This window comes from Brachyhypopomus gauderio, chromosome 1, assembly GCF_052324685.1.
Source record: "Brachyhypopomus gauderio isolate BG-103 chromosome 1, BGAUD_0.2, whole genome shotgun sequence".
Lineage (NCBI taxonomy): Eukaryota > Metazoa > Chordata > Actinopteri > Gymnotiformes > Hypopomidae > Brachyhypopomus > Brachyhypopomus gauderio.
Genome location: NC_135211.1, coordinates 46,574,506 through 46,586,567, shown reverse-complemented (window position 1 = coordinate 46,586,567; position 12,062 = coordinate 46,574,506). Strand labels below are relative to the sequence as shown.

General features: G+C 44.4%; 2 protein-coding genes across 2 annotated transcripts in view; one reads left to right on the top strand and one right to left on the bottom strand.

Annotated features, from left to right (window-relative positions):
- Window positions 1-150: 150 nt before the first annotated feature.
- Window positions 151-2,809, bottom strand: rps3a (ribosomal protein S3A). The gene is made up of 6 exons (XM_077016252.1): window positions 2,670-2,809; window positions 2,088-2,191; window positions 1,675-1,862; window positions 1,208-1,416; window positions 606-715; window positions 151-324 (listed from the first exon to the last, which is right to left on the bottom strand). Exons 1-6 carry the CDS (start codon window positions 2,729-2,731, stop codon window positions 197-199), a joined length of 801 nt encoding a protein of 266 aa, XP_076872367.1. The 5' UTR covers window positions 2,732-2,809; the 3' UTR covers window positions 151-196.
- Window positions 2,810-7,358: 4,549 nt separating this feature from the next.
- lrba (LPS-responsive vesicle trafficking, beach and anchor containing) overlaps window positions 7,359-12,062 on the top strand; it is a 184,498-nt gene continuing 179,794 nt past the window's right edge. Inside the window, 1 exon segment of the mRNA XM_076996609.1 lies at window positions 7,359-8,206. Coding sequence (XP_076852724.1) covers window positions 8,018-8,206 — 189 coding nt within the window. The 5' untranslated portion in view covers window positions 7,359-8,017.

Below are 12,062 nucleotides of genomic sequence, written 5' to 3'. Positions count from 1 at the left end.
AGGTTTAGCAGCTCAGACACCTCCTGCTTTGTGTTTTCCCACCGAGAGTTTGCATAAGCCACAGTTAGTGTCACATGTTTTTCAAATCTAATGGTTAGGGTTAGACACACCCCGAGCACCTATTTTTAAACAAACCACCACCACACACGCTTTCCAAATTTACATTTTTTATTAACTTCAGGCAGGTGTTGGAGTTTTAGACAGACTCCTGAATGGGGGGCTCATAACCATCAGCCCTCTCCACCTTGGCCCCGGTGTCGCCCTCTGCTGGCTTGGCAGCGGTACTGCTGCCTCCCTCTCCGTGCAGCTCCATCAGCTTTCCCACTGCAAACACACAGCTACGTCACCATCGCAAAACGCACCAAGAGACGTGGCAGACGCCTGCTGGGCTCAACCATCCTCCTCCGCCTTCACACACGGTTTAAATTCAACTGGTATTAAATACCTGCGCTCACAAAGCCCAGATAATCTGAACTGGGTGTATATCGGGCAAGAGCCAGAACCGAATTGTGCTAGGACAGCAGATGCCCAGGAAGAGGAGGAGGGGCTAGTGTGATGGGCGGTGTCTGGCCCACATACTACATGCAAGAAGATAAAACGCTTACGCTCAAACTTGGGTTTCTTCAACATTTTGACTTTCCTGACGTAGACGTCGTGCAGGGGGTAGATGGACTGACAGGCCTTCTCAATGTCCTTACCCACACTGTCAGGAATCCTGCAGAATAGAAAAGGGAGACAAGACCATCAGCAACACACACGTCCCTTCTGAGTATTTTTTATCTAATCCATACATCCTGGTGTACAAGTCAGCTAGCTGGAGAGAGCACAAACTAAAACGGAGTAAATCCGGCATCACAAGAACAAAAGACTGAAATTTAAATACGAACTGTTTAAGACTTTACTCTACGGTGTGGTCGTCATTTCTTTTGTGCAGTGAGTAAAAATTAGGAAAATTAACCCACTGCATGTCAACAAGCGAAGAGATTTACATGCACACACCCCGCAAGACACATTTGCCCAAGTTTCACGATATACCTTTTAAACAAAATAAATGTGCAGGAAATTATGACCCCTCACTCATTTCTCAACCAGTCCCAGTGAGCTGGCGTCCAGCCCGTCTGTTCTCCTTGCTCCAGCAGACCCGTTAAACGCTACACACCCCCACTGACGTGATTCAAGCGAGCCAAGGCGCCGCCAAGCCACTTACAGCTTGTTGACCACCTCCTTGAGGTCGTTGGTCTGGACCTCGCGGGTCATGATCTCCATCATCTTCTTGCGGATCTGACGGACCTGCTGGTGCTGGGCGTACGAGGTCTTCCTTATCTGGTTGGTGCGTTTCTTGGTGAAACCAACACAGAAGAGGCGGAGCAGGTAGCCATCTGTGGTCTTCACGTCCACGTGGGCTTCAATCATGGTCTGGAAGGGCAAGCAGGCAAGCACCATATATCACACAGCAAACAGGACTGTAGTTACACAACTTACACCACCACCATTAACCATTGCATCAGAACTAAGTCCAGCAGGTTAAACAGCAGGAACACTCGACGGCGTGAGCAGATGCAGCCACTCCGACACCGAGCAGGTGAAGCGGACCGGATGCAGCTACACCGGCGTGTCTGTATGTACACCGGGACACAGACGGCCCGAGGAGGCACGGCAAGAACATAGTCGCACCTGCCATTTCTTGACCATGGAGCACATCTTGTCCCTGGTCAGGTCCATCCCGTGGAAGTTGGTCAGGCAGTTCTTGCCCTGCACGTCCTCGGTGATGAGTTTGAACTTGCGGAAGGCCACCTCGTCGTTCTGCAGATCAGCGAGGCTCACCTCGAACACACGGCCCTTCAGACCGTCAGAGGCGATTCCTGAACAAGGGGGATATGATGGCTCATTCAGAGCAATCTGGAGCTTTGCCTCGTACACATTATCTAGATATCTATGAAAATGTCGGTTTATATCATGGCATTGATCAGTGAACTTCATTTGAGACACAAACTACATCATGATGCAAATGATCAAACACTGTCGTCATATGAAGCCCACACTAGTGAGTCTAGAAGAAAGCCATATGTAACTCATACAACACTTACTGGTTCCCTGAGTCCTGGTGACCAACGTCTTGCCCAGGTTGCGGATGTTAAACATGGCTGGTGCTTTGACATCGTACCAGTCCTTCTTAGAGAAAGGGTCGACACTGGGGTAGGGCACAAACACATTACGGTCATACACAAGTCACCCAGGTAGCTCTTAGCTAACTAAATAAACTCAAACGCCAAACACAGCAGACAACGTCGAAGAGACGAGAGTAACACGGTTAGATGGGACACACAACCACACAAACAACCCACTCTACCTTCTAGATACATTACGGCTAGGCTAGCAAACATACTGGCCTGTATTGTGAGACTGCTTATCGTTCCGTCAGTATGTAAAACGTTATGTCCGTGGTTTCAGTAAACGAACATAAACCCTCCCGACCACACCAGTGGTTCTGGTACTCATGGTGGGTTACACTGGGGCCGACTGGGCGAGTAGCGTCGCGACCCTTGTAGATTCAGCCAACACAATCCTCTTATTATCGACCCCATCGTCTAACTTTTTAAACAAAAAACCTCTCACGGACATTTGGTAAAGCATATTGAACAACCCCGAAGGCAAATTGTGTAACTTACATCTTCTTCTTGGCACCCTTTTTGCCACCTTTGGTCAGTCTCTTATTTTTGCCGACTGCCATGTTGAACACAGGGAGTGAAAGAGGAGGAAATGAGGAAATACCGCGAGAGTTAAGACGAGACTGTGGGAAACGGAATATCGCGATATGATTGAAATTGCATCCCGCCATCTAGTGGTCAGTGTTGTGAAGTACAATCAAATGTCAAACATCCGCGAACGAATGCTTACTTTCAAAGTAAAATCCATACATATGCTTTAACGCATTTTTCTTTACTGTAACGTTATTCATTTTTCTTTACTGTAAAGTTATTATACAGTTATATATAAAACAGTGTCTTTGTCGTTTTCCACAAATAATAGAACGATGAGAAATTTAATCGTTTTACAAAAAAAGTATTAGCAGTGATACATTTTATTACTGTAATTAAATAATTACTAGTCTATAGTTACATAGTGTTAAAATTTGTTTGCCCAAGGACAAGACACCAATAGAAATAACCTTTGGGTATTTGAACCCATTTTAGGTAGTGTAGATCTAATGACGGGTTTATAATGTCTTTATAATGTCTTTCTATTAACAGCTAAATGAAAGTCATGAACTATTTGTCTAGGTCTTAATACTGCCAGCGATTTGTTTATTGTGTAAAGACACCCACATAGTCAGCAGTGCCCAAACAGGCCAGGCGAGTGTTGTGTGTATTACAGACCACGAGACCTGTATCTCTTCTTAACGTCATAAGCAGTGCTGTAATTACTTTTCAAATTATACTACAAACACAGCAAAAGCAGTGACATTCAGCAAGGTCAGCAACTTGGAAGCCCTCTTCAGAACTCTTGTGGACAATACTTTGTGCTCTGTAAGTCTAGAAATAAAATAGACCTATATAGATTATTGCATGGATAAATTTATTGATCCAGCTGCTTTGTCCAGCTAGACCAGTGTTTCTTGTTGATCCTGGAGCGTCCCATTGCACATTGTCAGTTCTCTGTGCTAACACATATTTGCAAACTGATGAAGGGTTTTTGGAGAGTTCTGTCATGTGTATCAAAGCAAGCACCATCCTAAACAAATGCGCATTGGAGGTCTAGCCCAGAGGAGTGGCACAGAGGGGGGAGCAGGCTGGACCAGTCTTCAGGCATGTGGTGGACATCAACATCCAGTTGAAGTGTGTTAGAAGACAGAAGGACACACTCAGCCATGTTGAGAAATCCCACTGAACACAGAACTTCTGTAAAGTTGCAACATAGTTTTGTTGCTGTACTTTGCTAACACACACAAATTCTTTGCTAACATGTACATTAATGCGTTTATAACGATGATGAATGTTTTCATAGAGCAAATATTAATTTTATATATCAAAATCAAGAATAATTTACACTTTTTTTTGGTGAATATTCAGCGGGACAAGTCAATGATGAGCAGCTCGTGTAATCAATCCATCTGCTTTCATATCACTTTGAAATTTGCATATAATCCATTAAGTCTAAAATGAGTCTTAATCACGTTGAATACCATGAATATATATTTAAATTAAGGCAATGACTGTGCAGTAAACAATGAATTCGAGAAATCTTTAATCGATCATAAAGGAAGCTGAACTTGACTTCACGTAAACGACACACACGAACGATTGGACAAACACGTTTGAAGGAGGTGGCACTTCTCTCCCGGGGCAGGACTCACACGCTTCATTCAGAGCGGCCTCATTTGTGAGGTCGACAGAGTGGACGTCATGGCAACGGCACCAGGGGCTACGCACTGAGGGAGTGTAGGACCACACACAACATCACAGGTCTCCGAGGAGACACTCAGTGACTCTCTCTGGAATATGAGCAAGACTGCAGCTCACGTCCTCAACACAAAACACATCAACTTCATGGATTACGTTGGTAGCGATTTCCCAACCACATCTGTCATGGTGATCATGTGTTTTGTGACTTCTACCGATCCGTGTAATCGCACGTTATATTTATGTGTGCATCATATGTCACATACTCTTAAACAACGTGTCTCATATTCATATGTGTATTTAAATGTCATGTTCATCAGTCTATTTCAAAGTTAATGCTCCCTCAGGCTCAAACCCACAACCTTTCCAGGCAAACTACAGGTGTGCACGGCAAACAGCAACAGGCACTATTTGGAATGCATGTTATGCCTGTGTAGGTGTTTGCGGCTCCTTGTCAGCCATGACACCTTTTGCATTTTCATTCAACACACCCAGTCATGTTTAAAAAAATGTAATAGCACCTTTTTATTTATTTATGTAGCATAGATATGCAAGGACGAGTCAGAAGAATCAGTGTATTTGTGTGCTTGGAGTTCCATCTGGTTGGCATCTTCAGCAGACGTCTGAGGGTTAGGGTCACCTTGGACCCTTGTGCGTCCTGCCACAGGGACTCTTGGTACCGGAGAGCTGAATAAGGATTACAGGATCAGGTCTATGCACGCACAGTCTGCCATGTACAGTAAAATGTACGTATCGTATGAAGGTCAAACGTCATGTCAAGGTGGAGAAAGCAGAGACAAAAATAAACAAACATAAGATAAAAGAAAGATCATCTGAGATCTGACAGCTCTCCCTTTGATTGGCAGTGAGTGGAAGAATGACAAAGAGAGATTAGGGGAGCAGATCCACGTTTAAGCATGGTGACAGACAGCTGTTGTCCTATCCATCAACAACAACAACAACAAAACAACTGGCAACATTATAGACACGATGCAGATCACAAACACATCAGTTTCAATAACATTATGAAGGAAGGATCCAATATGGCCTAGCAAGCATGCAGGAGACCGGTCCAGTAAGACAAACTGGTACTGAAGAGATGTCAAGTGCTAGAGAATGACCTTGACATCATTGCTAGGGTCAGCACCATTAGTGCAGCAGTAAGCCTGGTTTATACTTGACGCGCCGCGAGGGTCCGCGCGGCGAAAATGACGTATTCGCTGTGGCTCCGCCCGTGCGCGAGGCTTCGCCCGTGCACCTCTCGAATTTTGTAACTTCGCGCGCGCGCCGCGCTTCAGCGCGATGGACAAAGTCATGTTTGCCGGGTTCATACACCTTTACAAGGTGGAATTAAAGCACTTGTACGTCACTTTCAAGGTCCATTTCAATATTTCCCAGCACGTTAAACTTAAATAAGTTAAATATTTATACATATACTCGAAATTAATCGAAATAATTAGCTTTTTTATCACATTATTTAATGGTTGTTTATTTTCAAACCGCCCAATCTTAACGTCTGTGGCGTAAAAATGTTCTTTCACCGGTTTTGTAGGGTTTTTTTATTCTCCACTGCCACCTATCGCCCCCTATCGTTTCGGAGAACACTGCAGGGACGCTCGCGGTCGCGCGAGGTGGGCGGAGCCGCGCGCTACAGTCACTCGCGAAAAGTATAAACCAGGCTTTAGTGCCACCCTGGCTGGATAGTTAGTGTAATATTAGTGGGCTTTCATAATCAGTATCTTGCATTTCCAGCATTTTAGTATATCAGCATTTTCTGTTCTGACACGAAGTGCTGTACCATTAATGGACGGATCAGATAGTTTCAAGAAGGCATGGGCACAAACTCATGATCATATAACAGGGGATCCAGACCCGAAATGTTAGCATAACACGCATGGCCTGGAGTGCTTGGTCTATCCGTTGTTTCACTGTCTGGAAACTGATTTGAGTGTGTGTGCTTGTTTTGTAAGTGTTTGTGAGTGTGAGCGCGATGAGCTGGTTTGTTTCCAGGGTGCATGTACTGTTAAATCTGAAGGGCAGGCCATGGTCTACTTCCACACAGCCAGTACATGAATAGATGGTGTAAGGAAGGAGTCAACAAACCAAGGTCAACAATAACAGGCCAGCAGCAGCGTGCTTCCTCCTTAACATCATTCATCATCATCAACTGACCAAGCTTGGTCTGTTTCAGAAGATTGCTAGGATGCGAGTGGACTATTTCTAGCACGTTTGTATTCGCAAGCTTAGGAATCTCACCTAAAAGGATTCAACAAAGCTTTCTCCACATCATCAGAAATCTATCTGGATTCATTAGGCTTCTTACTTTTTTATATTTAAGGTCACACAACTGAGCAATAAAATACACCAAGTTCATTTGTCAGCGTGTCAGAATGTTTCAAGAGGCACGCTGCAGCGGACCTTTGCGTCAAGTCTGTTTTGCAGGGTGTGCGTATGGCTCGAGCGTAAATCCCTGCGGCACCATCGCACAGCTCGAGACACTTCCGTCACGTTTCCATTCGCTCGAGCCATTAAAGCGTATTATTTAAACTGATGTAGAATGAACGACTCAAACAATTCCTAAGAAAATAAACAAACTGCAGTTTCGGTTTCAGATGTAAGCCCATTCTGTTCACTGTTTGTTATTAGACTGCAGCATTTTCAAAACACAGTTAGACACATAGTGTATCCAAAACCTAACATAAATGTAACCTTTTATTTCTCAGTGCCCAAGACACTTATCTCCGTTAAACAATCGAGAGACCTATTTGACTGTCGCTATGTCCTCGCGCTTTTATTTTTTTTTTACGTTATTACCATTAATAGACAAAGCAACTGACATTATAGAAACATTACATTGTTATCTGTCACTTTGCGCTCGAGGGACTGCGCGCTTCTACCTGAGACACACCTGAACCGAGCCGCTCTTGGTTCCTGCTTGCTACTGCGCATGCTCAGCCCTGCTTAGCAGCTACCTCACTGTCATGGCGGAGACGAGCTTGTAGCAGGAGGTGATTCAGGAAGAGATGGCGCTGTAAGTAGGTTATCGCAAAAAAATTAAAAACTACTGGAACGTCGCAGCTTCAAAGGAGGTCCGACAGGACTCTTGTATTTGGACAAAGACAGCGGGAGCCGCGGCAGGACCTGCCTTACGACTCGGAGTGTTTGCCGACCCAGTGCGCCTGCCTACCTGTGTGTTTGAGACTACAGCAAGTTCCTTCGCCCTAACTGGCCCCCAGTGCTGGAGAACAAGCGCGTCTCCCGCGTGTAAACAACAACAAGAGCCCACAACAGTTGTTTGTTTATTGTAATTAGCAGGTTGTGTTTGACGGACGGCGCGCTCTTCGCTTTCGCTTCGTGACTTGTCAAGTTCGGAACGCTCCGAGCGTCTCGCGGACGTTCTGCGACGGCGTCGGTGAGCGCTCGCGCTGAATGAAAAGATTCCTAGAGACCCCTTGAAACCCCGTCGGAAGCGTCTGTGGATGGGGCGTCGGTCGTCACGATTCTCTCGCGTTTGTCAACTTGGCTGACGGAGTCGCGCGCGGTTCGCCTTCAACTTCGCAGCGTCGCGGGCTTGAACAGGTGTCGTACCTGTTACCGACGCCCGACCCTCCTCGGCGATGGCTAGCGACGAGACCGCAGTCGCTGCACCGACGAGCGATGGTCACCAGGACGAGAGAGCGGCCAGCATGCCGATCAACCCCGGGATACCCATACGGGGCATTCGGATGAAATTCGCCGTGCTGGCGGGCCTTGTGGAAGTCGGAGAAGTTTCCAACCGGGACGTCGTGGAGACCGTCTTCAACCTGGTAAGACGATTATTTGACTTCTTTATAAATAGCTGTCGACGTGTAGTGGTTTGACAAGGCTGTCTGTTTCAGGATAGATATAATGAAAGCTTTTTTAAAGCTCCATTATAAGTAGGCGTAGTTTAACTTAGATGCGATGAAGAAAGACAGTTGGTACAGGCTAAGATTATATTACAGATAACGTTGCGATACACGAGATATGTAGTTTGGAGATATGCAGTTTTTCACTTAGCCCAATACAGAAGCATGTATGTAGACCTAATACATACTATAGGCTATGTCTTTTTTTCTCCAAAACTCAAACAATGTGTGATCTTTATCTGAGATGCAGCGTGGTAATATTTTAAAGAGGAGAGTTTTTAGAGACGTTTTCTTATGAAGGTGTGGTGTTTCAGGACATCTTTTGATGTCCTTATCACACAAGTAACCATCTTCACATTGTTCTTGTATCACTGAAATCTCTAAGATGCCGACACAAATTCAGGAAACCACTTTTTTATGTCGTAAACCACATTTGTTTGACAGACCTCACATTATGAAGAACTGGGTTCCTAATCTGGTGATAGTGTTAGTTTGGCTTAAATCTGAATTAATGCTTACATTTGAATGCATAATGTAAAATCTTCTACTGAGGCAAATTCCACAGTTAAGAAATCAGAGAATAACTTAACATTTTCATTATAATTTGAAAGTATAGGTCGATTTAAAAGTGTATATGAAATTATTTGAAATGTTTGGTGGATGGTTTTGTTGCCAACGAGGGCAACAGAGATAACGGCTGTCTTTGGGCTCTACTGTGTAGATCCTTTTGTCTCAGACTTCCCCTGAATGCATCAGCCAGAATGAGATGAGGAAGTCTGTTGGTGCATTGTGGGAAATGGATTAGTGGCTTTCTTCCTTAACTCACCTGCACACTCCAGCTTGCAGATGTCAGGAGTGAGGACACACACACACTCTTACACTCACAACTTCATCTGTTGTGGAGGCCAGTTGCGAGCGATTTGGCTTGGCCAGTGTTGCAAAACGACATTGAGACTTTTGTCCTGTGTGTGTAAAAGACCAATAAGGAAGTGGAGAGGAGAGTTAAGTGCACGTGTGCAGAGCTGTGGGGGTGTGGCTTGGATCACTAAGCTGTGGGGGTGTGGCTTGGGTAGCATGGAGGTGCAACCTGCTAAACTGCTTCGTCACTATGGCAGCATAATAGAGGGGCAGAGTGAGAGAGAAGAGCATCCTCTGCTTCCAAACTGTACACACACACACACACACACACACACACACACACACACACACACACACACACACACACTTCGTCAATGAATGAAAGCATGTGTTTCTATATTTACATAAGCTTGCTGCTGAAAAAAGTATGACCTACGTTAAGGATGCCCTTGATAAAGAAAGAACTTCATCCATCCAGGATTTGTTTGGGATGAAAGTCAAAGTCTTGCTGAATCTCGAGGTCTTGGGTGACTCTCATTTGTGAACACTGGTTTAGAGTTCTGGAGCCTCCCTCGAGCTGTGTGGGTATTTGGGTGTTGAGCATAACATTAAGGAAATTTAGCCTTGCTCATGTGCAAAACATTTGACTTTTCAGTTTCAGACAGCAGGAGTTATAAGGTCTGTCTACTCTGGAGGGTTTTTGGTGCTGCCATTAGCATGATGACCTCTTGTACCAATGAAACAGAATAATACTAACATTTAACAGTCACAAATTGAATGTATAGTTCTAGATTTGAAGAAAATGTATTATTAATAGTGAATTAATTAGTTAATTAAAAGTGGTGTGTGTAATTGATGAGATTAAGTTACTGTCAGCAATTGCTATTGTGGCTGTGGCTATTTCATCCGTGTGCAGCCCCACAGTATGGAGCATGTAGGGTAATGGTGTCTAAACAAGGGAAGGGGCCCTTGGCTTATAATCGTCATACTCTCTTCATGCCTCCCTCAATCCATTTATGTTGGTCTCTCTCTCTTTCTCTCTCTCTCTCTCTCCCCTCTCTTTCGTGTTCAGTTTTTCTCTTTTTTCATGCTGTTTCCACTTTGTGTATATCTCCCTATCTCTTGCTGTCTTTTTCACATGCTCACACTCCTACTCTCTCTCTCTCTCTCTCTCTCTCCCCCCTCTCTCTCTCTGTCTGTCTGTCTCTTGCCCCCCCCCCCCCCCCCTCAAGTGGCTTCTTAATCTGATTTATCACAGTAGCTTGCACTTCCCTCTGTAGTGTGCAATATATAGTAATTTGACCGATGATCCACACAATTTTGCCCAAGGTCAATGGCTGAATATCTTTTTCCAGAACAAAAATACAAATCCCCATGTGTATTGCAGTTAGGGGTTCACAGAAAACAAATGTCTCACCTAGTCTCTTTAACTGATGTTTGTTCTTGAACCTCATCAAAAAACATGTTCTGGAAACAGGGGTCCAATTCAAACAGTGCTGTTCTTTATATTTCTGAAGGGTTGAGATGATCTCACAGGTGAGCTGCACCTGTGGCTAGCATAAAGCAACAGCTTTGCAAATAAGCCTCTGGCCTTTGGTAGTTACCGTAGAAACTGTGAGAACAGGTGACTGGTCTCTGTCTCGTGTCTTGTCCCGTGGTAAACGATCCTTCCTCCAGAAGAACACCAATTTTTCCCTCTTTTCTTTAGCCTTTGCTTTTGAGGTTGATGTGTAAACCCAACGTTTATAGAAAGGGGACCAAATTGAGCTTTATTTACCAGCATACTGGTAGTTGTACAACTCAAATACTCACCAGTTGCATTTGAGTTGTACATCTAGTCTGCAGCAACAGAGGACTGTACTGGTGTCCCTGCCACAATACAATGTCATATTAGCTTAGCTTGACAGGGTGACATGGCTATTCTTTGCTTGCTTGCAATAAAAAGATAAGCCGAGCTTTGACTGATCTTTGGCTGATGATTTCCTTCAGAGAACAGTCACGTCACCCACCCCCTGTGGTTTAATGAATATTGGATGACTTCTTCCAGTGTTGAGTTTCCACAGGAGAGAGACAGGGTCTCCTAACGAACACCTCTAGCCCTCAACGTAATGCAGGATTTGGGTGTAAACACTTGATGCTAGCTGGTGGTCACTTTTGGGGAGGCAAATGGGTACAAATCTAGCCCAACGTTATGACTGCAATTTAGGTCGTGAATTTATTGTTAAGCTCCAAATTTGTATTGATAGGTCAAACAATATCAAACATCAGCAAAGCATAATTATGAACTTACGTCGTTCCCACATGAAAGCATAAATGGTACAGTTACTAGTACTGATTATTTATATAAAGGCATTATTCAACCCTTGAACTAAATATAGAACTATATTACAACAGTAGATTTTGAGATTTGAAAATGATATTGTTTTTAAATAGTAGCTTTGATATGAAGTTGATTAATTGACTGTAAGTGGAACATAAAGATCACAGAGGGAGAACCACGTATCGGTATTTATCGGTAATTAGCTATTGTGGTCTGAAAATGCTGCTCACACTTGCGGAACTGGATCTGCATCAGTATAAACAGGCTTAGGTGTGATTACTACACAGATCACATGAAAAGCAGGCGTTCCACAGTAGGAATTCTGATCTGAGGTTAAATTCGCCCCATGGCCATGTGTGTTAAGATCTGACGTACAGAAGTGGACCCAAGATTCCTCTCCTGAGAAGCGTGACACTCCTACCATGCAAAGTTCTCTTCAGCTTCAGAGTTGTATATTTTTATGGAAGACTCTCCTTTGCCTCTGTGCACATGGTAGGAGTGCAGGTCTTGGTGCTGCAGGTGTGTGTGTGGATGGTGAGGGTCGTCTTTGAGGCTGGCTGTCAGAAGAGAAATGAGGTGCTCCGAAGTGGAGCACCT

What these genes read in the sequence shown, in the direction of transcription:
- rps3a (XM_077016252.1), bottom strand. Translation starts at nt 2,731, where the DNA reads ATGGCAGTCGGCAAAAATAAGAGACTGACCAAAGGTGGCAAAAAGGGT. An exon ending in CCATGGTCAAGAAATGGCAG is followed by an intron (nt 1,417 to 1,674) that starts GTGCGACTATGT and finishes TTGCCCTTCCAG; the next exon opens with ACCATGATTGAAGCCCACGT. An exon ending in GAAGAAACCCAAGTTTGAGC is followed by an intron (nt 325 to 605) that starts GTAAGCGTTTTA and finishes GTGTGTTTGCAG; the next exon opens with TGGGAAAGCTGATGGAGCTG.